Raw genomic sequence first — 16,919 nt, 5'->3', positions numbered from 1 at the left:
CACAACGGGAAATAGAGCCTTGGCCTGGCTGGTGGCCGGGAGAGCAGCCTGAACTGGGACTCTTGGAGGTGAGGAACACAGCCCTAGCACTGGGAAGGAGTGCAGCCCCAACAGGACTGGGGGTAGTGAGGCCTGTGATGGAGAGCAGATCTAGGAGGGGAACCTTAACCTCCCCTGATCTGGAAAATTCTGTGGTTCATGACCACTTAGGTCTCAAGGGTGTCAAACCAGGGAGGTCCCACCTGTACCCACACTTTTCAGTTGAGGTTAGATAGGACCTATCCTGCAAGTTGCTCTGTGTATGCAAATCTCTGCACCCACACATGGCCCAACCTATCCTTTTTATTTTTTTAAAAAAACCTTTATATGTACATTTCCACACAAACAAAAAGGAAAAAGAACAGACTGAGATGGGCAAAAGTCAGGACACTAAGAAATGCCAAAATCATCTTGTTCAAAAACCCAGTCAGAAGAGGGTCTCTATCATTTACAAAACTCTCAAGCACATAAAAGCAAGGAAGTGAAATAGTTATTGTAAGTTTTACGCTGCCCATTCAACATTTTGCTTTCTTCATAAAATGCAGATTTTAAATCACAAAACAAGCATGATTCTGATACAATACTGTTTTTATCAGTAATAACACACAATCTTCGTTGAATGTTATGTTTAGATAGCACTATGATCAGTCACATAGAAAAGTCCATATAAATACATTAAAAAAGCATTCCATGTGTCATAGTTAAGGCTGTTATACTATGATAAACTATGATAAAATATGTATTTCTTTATATCCAAGGTCTGAACCATCCAAGTAAATAGATTATTACCAGGATGCATCATTAATGGTTACTCAGGATCTGACAATTCAAAATTATTAGCATCCTGTTTGACTTTGAAAGACCTTTTGGTATCCAAGAAATTCCTGCAGAATATTAATAAAATTGGGTATTTGTTATGATGATGACACTGCTCTTAATGCAACAAAAATATATGCCTGTAACTAGATTCCTTCTCTCTACTCCACTCACCACAGCAAGCCTCATGCTTTGGAGACTCCCTTTCAAATAGACGAGGGATGGAATGTTGCAACCAGAAGGTTCCATGGCAGTTGGAAAATAAAGAGAATCACCCCTCTGCCTCCTCCTTCTGCCCCCCCTCCCCGGGTGTCGGAGCTGGGCAGAGCACCACAGCAATCCAGCACCAGAGAAATTGACAGACCAGGCAAACAGAAAGAGCTTAGAAATCCACATGGCAGGTAGGAGTGACTCTGGCATTACCTGGAGAAGGAGCTGAATTGCTGCCATCCTGTGTTAAATAATTTACTCCCCTTTGAATCTCCAAGAAGACTGCAAGGAAACAATTAGCCGTGGGAGGTATACGTGGGGTTCAGAGCAATAGCAGTCAGGCATTTATACAGAGCATTGCTGTGACTCACTTACAGCCACTGCTTCTATAGCAGGTGACACGGGGTGCAAGTCTAAAGGCCAGCATACCACAAGACAGACATCAAGATAAAACAGATGCCTAGCTAAGAATATTCATTAATGAAGGAAAGAAAATGGTTAGAGCAGGTAAAAAAACATCACTCGGCCTTTTCATTTTATAAATGGGTCAAATTCCATGTACATAGTAGATAATATAAAAGGCTGTAAGAGTTTGCATCCTATAAGGAGAAACTTGAAGATTTACCTTGCTTTTTGTTACCTACTAGTAACACAGGCACTTGGACATCTCATTAACTTGTATGGAGTTCCTATCCTAAGGATAGCTTTGAGGATCTGGCACCTTTGCTTATGCATAGATGGAGCATACAAAATATAGGAGTGTACTCAGTTTGTTAAAAGTAAGGAGGAAATCAGACTGAGAGACAGGTGTTGTGTCTTCTGATGGTGTTTTTCTCCAATACAAAGGAACTAATACTTACTCTTAGAGAGTTTCCTTCAGGTAACAGCTAGAATTATTTTTTTAAAATGTAGGCAGAGGCAACTGAGGAGTAGAGTAGATTTAGACAGAGAATTAAGATAACTCATGTAGAGCAAAAGATTTTTCATCTCTGGTATTTGCAGCAATGACGGCTGTGTGGTTAATGTAATGGAATATTATCTGTCTCCTCTGTTCTATCTTTGGGTTACATCCCTTTTATGGAAAAGTGATGCCATGAGGGCATGAGAAAGTTGGAATCAGAAGTTTGTGTCTCTTTTGGGAAAGACAGCTAGAGAAGGACATATGAATTTAATGTCTGTACACTTTATGAACGTGCACTTGGGGAGGAAGGGAGGAAGGAAAGAAAGAAAATATGACTAGGGTAAAAGTAGCAGACAAACAAAAATGACTGACAAATCACAAGCAATGTAGACTGATCAAATATTCTAAGCAGGGTATGGAAGGGCTAAACAGCTGCTTGACAATTTGTTCAGTTCCAAAAGTGATTTACATTTCTACAATAAGTTTGTTTTCACTTCAAAGTGATAACCATTCAGTTTGGTAAAGGGTAGAAGAAATATTTATATAATGGGGTGAAGTGATTAGAAATGGCAGCCACAAACAAGTAACAGGATACTATGGGTCATCCTAAACAAATTACACTACCTATGTTGTGGTTTTCTTTCTGCATAGTTAAACATTATTTATTTCCATGCATCTTATTTTGCTATGTCCACACCAAAAAATACTAAAACTCTACTGTTAAAAATTCCATGCTTAAAATATAAAAGTATCAGTAGGAATGTAGCAGTAGGAATATATAGTAAATGCATCTATCATCTCACATGTTGGGAAAATAGGGGGTGCTGGTAAATTAAAAATGCTACTTAACTTTTTTTTGATCTGAGGAAGTGGGTCTGGCCCACGAAAGCTCATCATCTAATAAACCATCTTGTTAGTCTTTAAAGTGCTACATTGTCCTGCATTTTACTTAACTAAGGGTACATCTAGACCCACATCCAAGGAAAGCATCCCCTCTTTCAAAAAAATTTTCAAAATAACGGATGCGCTCTTTTGCCATTCCTGTAAACCTTTTTCTATGAAGAATAAGGGATGACTTGAAAGAGCACTTTATTTCGAAATCTGGAGCCATGTAGACACGCCAAATTTCAAACTAGCCTCTTTTTAAATTAAATTAAAAAAATACGCAATTTGCATAGCGCAAATTGCATATGTTTTTTATTTTAGAGTGCAGTCTAGACGTAGACTTAGAGAAAGGGGTTTGTGGCAGGAGCATTGGAGGGAATGCAGGGCACAGGTTCTGGAATGAGGCTTGGGTCCAGTAGGGGCTCAGGGTATTAAAAGGGTGTCAGATGGTGGGCAGGTGTTCAACTTCTGCATCCCCCACAAGCCACTCCTCATCCCTGCTGCTTTATACAGGGCCTCCTGCTGAACATGTCCAGCAGGGCTGTAGGGGAGGAACCTCCTCAGCTGGGGAACAAGGTTAACACTCTCTACCGTAGTGCACTGTTGGTCACATATCCCCATGTTGACTGGGCACATCACCCAAGTTAAGATAAAGAGCTAAAATTTCTACAGGCCATTAATGATTACTTCTTGGAGCAGCTAGTCCTGGAACCTACATGAGAAGAGGCAATTCATGAATTAGTTCTAAGTGGCACATAGGATTTGAGCCCAAAAAGTGAATGTAGCTGATTTGCTTGGTAAACAACAGCCCCAAAGTAGTTTAATTCAACATCCTTGTAGAGGGGGAAATATCACAGAAACCAACTACAGCAGCATTTAACTTCAAAAAGAGGAAATATACATAATATGAGGAAGCTACACAGAAATTGAAAGGAACAGTCAAGAGTGAAATGCATGCAAGTTGAATGGAAACTACTTAAAAACACCATAACAGGGACTCAAACTAGCTGTATCCCTCTACATTTCATGGAAAGAAACAAAAAATACCACCATGCCTAAATAACAGTAAACAAGCCAATAAAGACAAAAAGACATTGTTTAAAAATTACAAGCCAATTGATAATTAGAAAAACATAAAGGGGCATAAACTCTGGCAAGTCAAGCATAATTATTCAGGTAAAACAATTTGAAGAGCAACTAGCAAAAGACACAACAACTAACAGCAAAATAATTTATAATACATCCCTACCGCTTATGATGTAAGAGACTAGAAGACTATCTGATAAGCATAAGTTTGTCGATCCAATTAGTGATTTAACTAGTCGCTGCCCCTCCTTTGCTGGCTCTATCAGAGAGAGGCAGCAAGGGCGGGGGGGAAGGAGCCAGCGCTGGGGGGGAGCCAACTTAAAAGCCAGTTCCCCTAGCACTGTCTCTGTGGGGGGGAGGGGCCCTTTCTACTGTTCAAAGGCGGAGATGCTCTTATAGACTAATTGAATAGTTGATGGAAATCCCATTGACTATTCGATTAGTTGATCAATCTATATTTAACACCCCCTAATAAGCAGGAAGCCTGCCACTGGATGATCAAAGTGCTAAAGGAATACTCAAGAAAGACTTCTCCACAGAAAATGTGAGAGATTCTCCACAGCTGAACCATTCTTTTTACATGATGAATATGAGGAACTGTTCCACACTAAGGGGTCAATAGAGATGGTTTTGGAATGAATTGATAAACAGTGATAAGTCATCAAGATCCATTGGTAGTCACCCAAGAGTTCTGAGGAACTCAAATAGGAAATAGTAAAACTACTAACTGCAGTATGTAAATCAGATAGCTAATGCAATTCTTTAAAAAAAAAAAAAAAAAAAAAAAAACACCAGCTCCATATGCAATATGCAATCCTGGCAATTACAAGCCAGTAATATCAACTTCAGTAACTGGCAAATTGTTTGAAACTATAATAAAGAACAGAATTATCAGACTCACAGATGAACATGATAAGTTAAGGAATAATCAGCACTGTTTTGATAAAGGGAAAAATCATACTTCACCATTATGTTAGAACCCTCTAAACAAACATGGAGAAGGATGACTCTCGGAATATTGTGTACTTGGAATTTCAAAAAGCCTTTGACAAAGTCCCACTCTTTGGGCTCTTAAGCAAAGTAAATAGTCAGAGGATAAGAGGAAAGTTCCTCTCATGGACCAATAACCAATTAAAAAAAAGGGAAAAAATGTCATTTTCACAGTGTACAAAGGTAAAACAGCAGAGAGATTTATCAAGGATCTGTAAAAAGGAATGAACAAGTGAGATGGCAAAGTTTGTAATCTAAAAAAATCATTCAAGATAGTTGAGTCCAAATCTGTACAGGGTCTGACTATTGGTCTTATGTTCTTAAATAAGAGCTAAGCCTTCTTTCCACTGAATACAAACATAAGACAGATTTCTACAGGAGCAGGACATAAATTTGATAAAAAAATTGTAAACTTTTTTTCAGCGTAAGTGATACCAGTAGTAAGCAACACTGACTTTTAAGCACATACCTTTCCTCAGTGCACTCCTGTTTCTCAGTCCCATCAATTTCTATTTCTATCAACTCCTCTGCATCTCTTTTAGTCATGGCTAAAAAGTATCAGAAAAGGCCTGGAAAAGAAAAATTTTTCAAGTAGTTAATTTGAACACCATAGTTTAACATCAAAAATAATTTTCTAATCATACTTTTTATCAAAATGTTTTTTCAGCTGTAAAGTCAATTACACTGCTATAAATGGAAATAGTGATGCAGAAACCTTGAAGCAGTTGACAATGCTTGTTCTGGAAAACAGAAGTACAGTAAAACTCCAATTGTCTGGCATCCAGTGGTCTGGCACTCCTAATATTCCAGCACCAACTGGAACCCGGAAGTGCTCCAGCCAGCAGAACAACTGGAGCTCCTGTGAGCCCCACATGCGCTCATTCGCTGGGAAAAGTAAGGGGAGGGGAAGGAAAGGGATTATACCCGTGACAGGTCTGCCGGACTGCACTGCGTCTGGCCGGGTGGCGGGGAATGGCGCAGCAAGGGGCAAACCCTCCGCCGTTTTGCAGGGAGGCGGGGGAAACCCCGCGTAGCCACTGGTGACAGGCTAGCTGGGGCTGCAAGCAGCAACGGCAGACTTGGGGAAGCGGTGGGGCAGAGCAGCTGGTGTGCTGCTGGGTTAGTCCCATAACACCGCCCCTCACCTGAGCGGCGCTGCGGGACCAACCCAGCAGCACCCCAGCTGCTCTGCTCTGCTGCTTCCCCAAGTCCGCCGCTGCCGTTTGCAGCCCCAGCTGGCCTGTCACCGGCGGCTGTGCAGGGCTTCCCCCGCCTCCCTGAAAAACAGCAGAGGGTTCACCGCTTGCCATGCTGTTCCCTGCTGACATCTCCCCCCCCCCCCACAGTGCGGGTCCAGCAGACCCGTCACAGCCCCCCCCCTGCTGGAGTATCTCCTGAAACTCTGGCATATACGATAATCGGCAACTTTGGGATCCAAGGGGTGCCGGGATTATCGGAAGTCTACTTTAGTAAGTTGGTAGTTTTGTTTTTTCCTGAGAGATGGCAAATTCAGGAAGTTAAAAGATATAGGTGCATAGATTATACATCCTAAGTTAGCTTTTGTTCTCTTCTTTGGATGGCCTGTGCACATATTGGACATTGTATGAATGTCAGGTTAACCTTTCCTTGGATGATAACATTTAGCTTTCAGATTACTTTAAAATACAAGATTTTGCTTTCCCATTTATATTACATACTGTCCTCTGAAGAAATATAAAAGCTGTTGACTGCTATAAAATTTTCCTAAAAATACAATGTACTAAATAGGTTATCTATTACTTTTAAATTACATTGCCTCTTATAGGTGAATGTATTCAGCATTACTCTACAAAACACCTACTGAACAGAACATTTTCCATCTAAGGTCTCATTACCTCTCAAACAAGTTAATGATCAGTGCATGTAGATGAAAAGTCATCTAGTATAGTCACTTCCAGTTCTATGAGGTCCCTTCCAGTTCTATGAGATGGTATATCTTCATATATTATATATTAAGACTTGCTAGCAGGGTGTTCTGTAAATGCTTAGTTAAGGACACATTTCAAGGCCTCTCTTTTTGCCTCTATGGCACAGAGGCAAAGGTTGCCTAAGGGACAGGATGACCAGCAATTATGGTGGGTGTATTACATTTGTTTTATGCTGCAGCCAGGTTATTGTGATCTGCTCGAGTTTGTCTTAATGAAGTGTACTTTAAGAAACAAAGTGACCAGAGCTTGGCATTAGGCATGCTTCTGTTTATAATAAAAATCAGAACAAATGGTGCTCCAATCATAACTAGAGCTTCTGAGTGGTACTGGAATAATATAAATGCAAACAAGTAACTGTGAAACAGACTTCATGTTGGCATCCTTTTGTCTATGAGATATGGTGGGAACTGCAACTTGTATGTAGATATTTGCAATGTCTCCTGTGACCGAACAATCTAATCCAGGATTTCCATGATCTTTGGCAGTGAATACAAATGTATGAGCCTTTTCTCCTCAAGCTGTAGGAGCCAGCTTCTGTCATGGACTTTGATACCATGATGGGAGACGATTGCACCACTTGTTACTATCACCTGCCAAGATTAGGGATGTTAAATTTTGATTTGTCGATAAGAGTGCGTCCGCCTTTGAATCGTAGCAACAGCCTCATGTCTGCTGCTATACTTCAAGGGCAAAACACTGCAAGGAGCATGGGGCCAGCGGGGGACTCAAGCAGTTTCAAAGCAGCAAACCACAGAGAGCCAGAGGTCAGTCCCCAGACTCTCAGCTGGCCCTGGCTGCATACAGCATTTGAAAGTGGCAGTGCCATGTGAAGCCTAGGGCCAGACCTTGGACTCCATGTGGCACTGCCACTTTAAAGCACTCCTTCTCCCCCACCCCTCTTGCTGCCTCTGATAAAAGCAGCAGGGGGGTGGAGGGGAGGAGAAGAGCGCAACTAGTAGGCTAGGCTGTCCACTATCTGATAAGCATTTGCTTCTCAGATAGTCAACTAGTTCACATTCCTAGCCATGATTTCCCATTGATTAGGATCAACTGCAAATTCCTTTGTATCTTATTTGCATGTGTCTTTATAGTGAAGTTTGGGGCACCCTGTTATATTTGTTTCCTATGACAACTCTCTGTATAGCATGTTCTTGGATATGCATACATCTTCTAACCTACTTAGTTAGCCCAGCCAGCTCAGTCACCTTTGCTTGAGTAAGGATGTCATGCTTAGTAAGTTTGCCATTTGAAGAATCTGTGTTGGTGACTTTATCTTGCCATTTTGTGCAGCATAATCAACAGTATAGGTGGAAACTATTTTAAGCTTTTTTTCCTGATAAGCAGAAGTTATCCATGTTTCCCCACCCTACACAAAAGCATTTTGATCTTGATGGTAAGCTTTAAATTCTTTTAGCTAGTCTGGAAACGGTACCACGATCTTTTGCAACGTGAAAATTTTGCAATGTGAAAATTTAGCTCTTCATCCACTGAAAGGTTCATGGTCACTGTAGATCCTGAACAGCTGAACTTCTGGAGTACTTCTAGCTGGTTTGCTTGTAAGGTAACTGAAGGATCTTGTAAAATAACCCCCCTGTTCTAATACAATTGCTTTATTAATGCTGATAGCGAAAGCAAAAACTTGATGGCACTTGAAAGACAATCCGTAAGTTGTAGTATATCCTCATTGTGGGCAGCAGCATCAGCTAAATGAATAAACAGACTAGTGGTAAAAGTTTGTTTGCCTATTAACTGTGAGCAGAGAACAAAGTAATCAATCAATTCTGAACACTGTATGGACAGTGAACTTCTACCTTAAATATTTATATAGAGTGTAAATACTGGATATGAACGGATAAAAAAAACAGGATTACCCAACCCAACATAAAATATAACTGAAGTTTTAGTGAACTCTGTGCCTTTTATTGCCTGGGCTAATTTTTTGGTCTTGCAGTCATAGTTTATTGTTCTTTATGTTTTCTGCTCCCAGTGGTGTAGTGCATAGCACACAAGAACAAGTGTGAATGAGGAAAGGTGACTATGGTGAAATTGATTATGAAACAAAGTTCTGGTTAATGCACACAAGAATCAAGAAACAACACTGTGCATTTGTTCTGTTACCCTAATCTTACGATTAATTTGTAACTCCTGCCAGTACGAAATATATTAAGAGAACGTCCCAGAAAATATGCATTTTACTAAATCAGAACTACGAAATTCACAGCAGCGCCCAGAGTGGATATACTGTGTATTTTGCGCCCTGAACTACAATCTTCCCAGGCAGACCGCGCACATTTCCCTTTATCACTGAACTGACACAGAGCCCGAGGGTTTGGGGTCCGAGCGGGGCGGAGAGACGCGGGACGCCCGAAGCAAGTTCACTGCCCGCCTACGGGCGCCGGCTTTGCCTGCAGTTGGGAACCAGCGAGGGTGGGGGCTTGGACAAGGGTCTCCTTCCCAGGGAGGAGCGGATCCGCCAGCCATGGCAGCCGCCAGGCCTCCCCCTGCCTAGGGACACTACGCAGGCGGGTTTCCCGGGCCATGGGACAGGAGCATCAGGCCGAAGGCCGCTTCCCCCGGCGCCCCACAGCCGCCATGTGACGGGACCGGGCCTGCGGCAGCGGGTCGCACTGCGGCCTCGAGACAGCGCCCGCCGGGACAGCGTTGAGCCCGCGAGGGGAGGCAGCGCCCGGCCCCGCCGCGGCGCCTCCCTCCCTGTTGTTTGAACCCGAAACGGAAATGAGACTCGCTGCGCCGGGGAGAAACGGAAACAAAACACGAGCCGCAGCCAGGCCCGAGCCCCCCTCCCCCGGATACGGAGAGCGGCGCTTCCCGCCCGCCCGCCTCTCGCCCCGGGCCCGCGCACTCACCCGCCGCAGAAACCCCCGCCCCGACCGGAGCGGCCCGCTCGACTCCCCGCACCCCGCTCACTAGCGGCGACTCCGCAGGGTCCTTACGCCGCCTGCCGAGCGCGGCACTGAAGAGAGCGGGAGGCGCTCAGGATTGGGTGGCGAGGCCTGTGCAGGGCCCAGGCGAAGAGGGAGCGCGAACACAATCGGCCCCCCCAGACAGGTGCAAGGACTACAACTCCCGGCAATCCCCGGCGTCACCTTCCACACGCCAATCAGTGGGCGGGGCTTCGCTGAGACATACCGGCGGGGATGGGGGAATTAATTCCCTAGACCGGAAGTGGCTCTGCTTATTTCCGGTAGTGAGTGGATAGAGGGCTCTCTGTACTGCTGGCTGTGGAGTGTTATCGGAGCGTCCCGGCGGTTCTAGGTGCTTGTGTGAGCGGGGGGGGGACAGGCCCACCACGAGTATGGGAGCCGGGTTCGCTGCTGCTCGGCTTCCCAGGGTGCATCGCGCCGGGCTTGGTGCCGTGACCCCTTCAACCCCCCCCCCCCGGTCAAGGTGACTGGAGCCGGAGCCAGACAAAGGGACCCGCCGCCGTCTCCTTGTAACGCGCCGCGGCCGCGCTGGGTCGGGGGGAGGGAGCAGCTGCTGTGGTGCCCCCCTAGGGCGGCAGGGGGCTGCTCGCGGCTCCTGTCGCTGCCCCGCCCGGCGCCGGGGACACATTTCTCATCCCGGCCTCTGCCCTCGGGCCTTCACCCGAAGCCGGGCTGCACTGCCTGCCGTGCTCGGCCTGGCCGCGGTAGCCGGGGCAACGCGGCTCGACTCGGGTCCGGGCAGGCAGTGGCCGGCCAAAGAGCCCGCGTCGGTGCGGTGTTGGGTGCAGTTACCTGTTGTGCCAAGTAAAAAACCGCATCTGTGATGCTTTGCCTGCAACCTGCCTTTCACTGCGTTCCCTTTCGAGGTTATTGAGACCAATTGAAAATGGACAAAGAGTTCTGTAGCACCTTATAGACTAACATGAATGGGAGCATAAGCTTTCCTGGGCAAAGACCCACTTCATCACATGCATGTAGTGGAAATTTTCAGAGGCAGGTATAAATATGCAGGCAAGAATCAGTCTAGAGATGAGGTAAGTTCAATCAGGGAGGATGAGGCCCACTGCTAGCAGCTGATCTGGAGGTGTGAACATTAAGAGAGGAGAAACTGCTTTGGTAATTGAGATTGAAAATCATTCCCCTTTTATTATACTAATTGTGTATCTCTTTTAAAAAGAAACACCAACCCTGGCTTGTAAAGTTAACTCAGTGCTGTCAGATGTTCTGGAAAGGAATAGTGTTAGTTTAAATAATCTCCCCTCTTCCCCCTTTTAACTCTAGAATAGCACCTTACATTTATTAAAACAGATATTGATTTGCTGGCTTATTTTTGGTTCACGTTGTGTTTTACACTTTGTATTCTCAATACTACCTATTTATTACAACAGCTTTCTTTTAGTCTGTGAATTAGCCCTGTGCCATGAATGTGGCAATATATTTGCTAAGTGCTACAATTATAAGTGTCCAGTTAATTTTTAGCATTTTATTTTGTGAAACATGTGTTCAGGCATTTAATTTTAATGTGGGAAAAATAAGACTATATCCTCATGTTACCTATGATTCAATCAAAATTATTTCATGAGTATTGCAAAATTGTTCTTCATTGTTAAAACGAGGTAATCTTTTTCTTGGTATTTTTGCTATGGTTCGTACCATTGACATTTTTAACTGATCTATATTTTTTTCTTTCTACAAATAACTCCTAAATTAATGTATTCTCCTTTGTTTCTAGCTGAAACCCTCTGAAAGTTCATCATGATTCTCCAACAGCTATTCAGGTTTTCCTCTGTTTTCCGCTCTGCCATCTCAATGCACTTGCGAAGGAACATTGGCTTTTCTGCTATAGTATTTAACAAGGCAAAAGAACTTGATCCTGTTCAGAAGCTCTTTATAGACAAGATCAGAGAATACAACGTAAAGAGCCAGTAAGTTATTGGAAGTCAATAAATGTGACTCAATGTATTAAGTAAAAAAAAAAAAAAAATTAAACTCTTAGCAGACAGTATGGAATTGATTCTCTTATTAGACCTTTATAGGTTGGTACTTTGCATGCAGAGCTGCTTAGCTTTGGTGCAGAAATGCCAGAGAACTGATGTAGCACAAATTTTAATCAATGGGACTTCAACTTCTGAAGCCCTAAGGAAAGTGGACTAGGAAATAACATTACTTTGTAGTTGCAATCCCAGGTGTTGAAGGGTATATATCTGATTTACTGGGGAATGTTACAAAAATAAGGTTTCATGACCTTTTGAAATAAGAAAGGTGGACCTCAATAGAAAGATAGTTCAAAGACATTTTTGTGTTTCTGTTGTTGTCCATATTATTCTCATACAGCTATTATTCTCATACAGCTATTTACAAGTAGGAAAAGAATATTGAATGGCTTATCTGTTCACAATTTTGTATAACTAAGTTGCCTATATGAACATTAATGAATCTTCCTTTTTAACCTGACCTTCTGAAATAATATTCATTCCAAAAACAAAATGCAAGCATTGAATACATTCAGCTAAGTAGTGGGTCATAAAATCATATAATACAAAAATAAAATCAATATTTTGCGAGAGGGTTTGGGGTTTGAATGTCTATATTCACTCTCCTATCAAACTGTTATTCATCTGTTACCTGTATGAAGATTTTTGCATTAACAAATTATCTTAAACAACACATTTTAATTTCATTTGAAGCATTTAGCAAAAAAGCTGTGTAAGGTATAGGAGACACTCAGTATGTTTAAAGGAGGGCCGATTTGTGGTCAAGCAGATGAGCTAACTGGGTTGAATCTCACTGGTGATAGTTGGGATTGTTTTTGAAGGTAGTGACACTTTTCTGGACTATTAAATTGAATGGGTTCAATGTAATAAATACTCTACTGCCAGCATTTTGTACAAAACCTCTCAAACTTATCAATGTATTGATTGTGTGTTATTTCTTGTATGTTCTGTAGCAGCAATTCCCAGTTTTTTTACTATTTCCAGCTTGGCTTGCCAGGCAGGCCCCCATCCAGTACTTAGTCCTCGTGCCCCAGCTGGCCCTTCTCTTCCTGCATCTGTGCAAGGGCTGTGATTGGTACCAGGCTGCTTTCTGCTCAGTGACTACTTCCTCTGCTGCTGCTGTCTGGATCCTGCTGTTGTTTGCCCTGGACTGCAGGCCAGCAGCATGGGGAATGGGCTCCAGGCAGTTGCAATCTGAGGAAGTGGCTACAGCTGGTGAGTGGACAAACAGCAATCTGGTAATGATTCCGGCTGGGGAAGAGAAGGGCTGGTTGGGGTTGAGGGCTGGGACATAGGGAGTCATCTTGATGGTTCCTCTATCCAACTAAGTGTGGGACCTACCATTTAGAAACCAGTGTTTTGAAGTTCCAATTTCACTTAAAGCCTTTTGGCTCAAATCTGTCAAACTTAGCTTAGAGAGCTTTTTATTGCAGTGTTGATTAGTGAAAGAACTTTGCTACTGCACCTATTGTTAGCCCTTCTCAGCCAAAATATTGTGGGGGGGAGGGGAAATGTATAAACCACCTTTCTTTATTTCTTGTGTCATCTTTAATGAGTGGTGAAAAGGAATAAAAGAGCATTTCTCTAACTATGAGTTGCCTTAGCTTTGAGATGGGGAAAGGAAAAAAGTGATATCCTTTTAAAATAAAAACACTTCCCAGTGGAGACTGAGTCATGCCTTAGGGCCGTGGTCACCAACCCGTCGATCGCAATCGACTGGTTGATCGCGAGGTGTTTGGGCAACCCCACCCCCCATTTTCCCCCCCACCCCAGAGAAGCCCCACTACCTACCTTTAGTGTAGTATTGGCTTCCCTTGGGGTGGACGGAAGTCCTGTCTGAAGTCCACGTCCCTTCCAGGGGTTCTGGAAGTGCGCAGGCTGCTCCCCTCCCACAGCTCTGTTGCGGGCTGAGGGAGGGGGCGTTGGCCCTGAAAGAGGAGTGCTGAGGTTTCCCTGCACCTCTCGAGTGGGGGTTGGCCCTGGGGTTTGGCCGCGTGGCGGGAGGGGAGGGAGTTGGCTGGGCCAGGCTGCGCCATGGGAGGGGGGTTTGGCCCTGCAGGGGTTGGCTGTGTTGTGGGAGGGGGGTTTGACCCCGGGGGCAGGCACCTTCAGGGGTTGGCCATGCTGCAGGAGGGGGGTGCTGTGCTATGGGAGGAGGGTTTGGCCCTGGGACAGGTGCCTGCGAGGGTTGGCCACGCTGAGAGAAGAAAGGGGATGGGCCGGGCTGGACTGCGCTGTGGAAAGGGGGTTTGGCCCCAGGGCAGGCGCCTGTGGGGGTTTGGCCCTGCTGTGGGAGGGGTGGTTGGCATGGGGCAGGCCCACACTATGGGGGGGGTGTCAGGCCTGGAAGAGGCATGTACTGGCTTCCCTCGGGGGGGGGGAAGGGGAGAAATCCTGGGAGCAGGCAGATGCAGGGGACTCTCTGCTGCCACTGGCCCCCGACCCCAGCTACAGAATTCTGTTCCCATTCCAATCCCCACTCCCTGAACTCTGTCCCCACTGGCACCCTGTCCCCTGCTGCAGAACCCTGTCCTCTGCCCTCCCAGCACCCTGTTCCCTCTCCCCTGCCCCCAGCCACAGAACTCAGTCCCCACAAAATGTATAATTATAAATGCTTCATTTTAGATGTAAATAGCATGAATAAGAGACCATTTTTCATAACTATAAACACATTTTAATTTTATATTGCATAATTTAAAAATCAACTGTTTATTGGCGTGTGTAAGGAAGGGCTGGGGATAGCAAGTGATGGACAGGAGGAATAGAGGGCGGGGCTTCAAGGAAGGGGTAGAGCGGTAGATCTTCGCCTGTTCTGAGATTTAAAAAGTGATCTTCGGTGTAAAAAGGTTGGAGACCGCTGCCTTAAGGGATTCTGCAGGTGTGGATTTGGAGACTGAAATGAGAAAATAGTGTATTGTTGTTGGGGCATTGAGACCCTGTCCACACCTGGTTTAACTACAGTTATCTTAAAACTGCAGCTGGCCCCAGAGAGAGATTGTATTTAGGCAATTGTATTTTGACTCTCTACAAAATTAAAACTGGTGGGGTAGCTATTTTTACTATTAGTGGGGATTATTCTTACTATATTGAAGAGCTTTTTACAGTTGTATAATTCTTTTTCTAATTCCATCTGGGAACTCTTTTGTGGGTTTAGATTGTAAACAGTGCAGCAGCCATTTCCTCATGCTCTTTTTAGCAGTGAGCACAGCATCTGCGCTAAAGCAGTAATTAAGGCCAGGATAAAATTAATGGATAAGTTGTAGGACTTACACCATTTAAGGAATGGTTGTAATATTGTTGCAATATGTTTATTTTTATTAAATCCTCCTCTAGCATTAGTTAAGCTAAAATGTCTGGATTAAAATGCTGCAGGGAAAAATTCCCTCCTAGCATATGCTCTTTACTTCTGTTTTCAATATTTTAATTACTTTATTGGAGGGTTTATAGCCATTTCGTTTACTTTAGATTATGCTCTTAAATGGTAAATCAGTATAAAATGTTGCATATCAAAATTGTCATTGGAAATTTTCTGCATTTAGGAAAAGTGGTGGTCCAGCTGATGTAGGCCCTGAATACCAGAAAGACATGACTGAAGAAATTTCCAAAATTCAGCGGTTGTATGGTGGGGGAGACCTGACAAAATTTCCAGACTTCAAATTTGAGGGTAAGGCTCCAGTTTGGATGTTGATTTATTCTTGTATCATCTGTTTGAAAGTGAGGCTCTCTGTCCCACCATTTATCCTTTATTTCCACATCGCTGCTTACAATCAACTCTGTTGTCCTGGAAGAGCGCATACTCGGTTGTTCTTGGGGATGGTAAATATGCAATCTGGTCGGCACATACAAACTTTGTGGCAGCAGTAAAACTAGCTGCAGATTATTGAAAATGGGTCCTTTGTGTTTTGCTAGTGCCTGAAGTTGATCTTTGAGCACGATTTGGAACTTGAGTATTGTAACACACAACTAACTTTTTTCCTCCTAGAGCCCAACTTTGAAGAATCACAAAAATGATATGGTTGAAGTCTGCATTCCAAGCAAGGATGTCATCTTTCTCATGGAGCTGTTAAATAGACGAGCAGTTGTAATTTAATGTGGAATTTCACTTTCTAATACTTAGACTGTATTGAGTTCAAGTCAAACAAGTACAACCTGATCCTTGTGAATTGCCATTCATAAAATTCACTTTTGGAAATCTAATATAAAGTGCTTAATTTTTTTGTTTTTTTTCCTGGTGTTTAAACATAGTACTGAGATGACATTGCAATATCCAGATAAAACCAAAGAACCAATGAGTATAAAGTAGTTAAATGTAATAACTTTCTCTTTGAAAGGAACTATGCTTCCCTAAATTTTAATAATCACTGAAAGCATAGGAAAAGTACAATATAAGCTCCAAGTATCGCATTACTGTTTACATGCTTCATTATTGCAATAGTAAAGTTTTATTTAGATAGTTTGGGAACTCAGACATTAAATCTCATGCCACATACCCTTCAATTGTGCAAGGCCCATGAACTGAAGTGGATAGGTTTATACAAGCTTGGTGTATGGGTGCACTTTTGTGAAAGGTATCTTGTTTTTAAATTAAAATGCTGCCTGAAAACTATCAAAATTGCTTATTATACTGCTGCCCAAAATACAGGGAGAGAAATCACATTGAATTGACTGATGTGACTGGCATCTGATCCTAAGAAAACAAGACTCAAACTCGAAAAGCTAGTGAGCATACACAATCATTGAGTATTTTGGTATCCAGTAAAGACCCATTACACTTTTACAATTCAACCTGTGGTAGGAACCTAGCACTTACATAAGGCAATGCAATATCACAGTAGGGTAAGCTCAAAGCATATAGCTTCATAACATACCATTTATCCAAAATATAGAGTACTTACACCTACTTGTGGTTCTCTCCCTCTCCCCTCCTCCCCCTTTCCTATCATGATAGTCTTCCTGTTGGTACTCTTCAAGTTTCTTTGAAAAGTTGACAAACTTTCTATAGAAAGTTTCACTTTCATGTCAATGAAACTGCAAAATATTTCCATTTAAAGTACTGTTGTGCAAGCACTTAGCTAAGATGAAAAAG

The 16,919-nt window shown here is 43.3% G+C and overlaps 2 protein-coding genes across 7 annotated transcripts in view; one reads left to right on the top strand and one right to left on the bottom strand.

The window, feature by feature from the left end:
• GABPA (GA binding protein transcription factor subunit alpha) overlaps positions 1-9,906 on the bottom strand; it is a 35,635-nt gene extending 25,729 nt beyond the window's left edge. Inside the window, exons 1-2 of one of the 2 annotated variants that reach the window (XM_075910125.2) lie at positions 9,762-9,906; positions 5,397-5,496 (exon numbers count right to left, since the gene is read on the bottom strand). In XM_075910125.2, coding sequence (XP_075766240.1) covers positions 5,397-5,473 — 77 coding nt within the window. In that variant the 5' untranslated portion in view covers positions 5,474-5,496; positions 9,762-9,906. Of the gene's footprint in view, positions 1-5,396; positions 5,497-9,761 lie in introns of those variants that run through there. The other variant, XM_089773549.1, reaches the window with a different exon arrangement.
• ATP5PF (ATP synthase peripheral stalk subunit F6) lies at positions 1,117-16,036 on the top strand. 5 transcript variants are annotated; one of them, XM_014576396.4, is made up of 4 exons: positions 1,117-1,256; positions 11,572-11,764; positions 15,373-15,497; positions 15,816-16,036. In XM_014576396.4, exons 2-4 carry the CDS (start codon positions 11,595-11,597, stop codon positions 15,842-15,844), a joined length of 324 nt encoding a protein of 107 aa, XP_014431882.1. In that variant the 5' UTR covers positions 1,117-1,256; positions 11,572-11,594; the 3' UTR covers positions 15,845-16,036. The 5 variants fall into 5 exon arrangements, with proteins under 5 accessions (XP_014431882.1, XP_075766266.1, XP_075766251.1 ...); XM_075910151.2 differs by lacking the exon at positions 1,117-1,256 and adding an exon at positions 9,823-9,963; XM_075910136.2 differs by lacking the exon at positions 1,117-1,256 and adding an exon at positions 10,026-10,170.
• Positions 16,037-16,919: the final 883 nt, after the last annotated feature.

The sequence above is a fragment of the Pelodiscus sinensis genome, chromosome 1 (assembly GCF_052426305.1).
Source record: "Pelodiscus sinensis isolate ZL-2025 chromosome 1, ASM5242630v1, whole genome shotgun sequence".
NCBI classification, from domain to species: Eukaryota; Metazoa; Chordata; order Testudines; family Trionychidae; genus Pelodiscus; species Pelodiscus sinensis.
Note: the sequence above shows the minus strand (reverse complement) of the source record. Positions and strands in the feature narration are given on the sequence as shown.

Excerpts from the sequence above, each read along its gene's own strand:
- ATP5PF (XM_014576396.4), top strand. The coding sequence starts at position 11,595 with ATGATTCTCCAACAGCTATTCAGGTTTTCCTCTGTTTTCCGCTCTGCC. Across the intron at positions 11,765-15,372 it reads GAATACAACGTAAAGAGCCA|GAAAAGTGGTGGTCCAGCTG; the intron begins GTAAGTTATTGG and ends TTCTGCATTTAG. Across the intron at positions 15,498-15,815 it reads TCCAGACTTCAAATTTGAGG|AGCCCAACTTTGAAGAATCA; the intron begins GTAAGGCTCCAG and ends TTTTCCTCCTAG.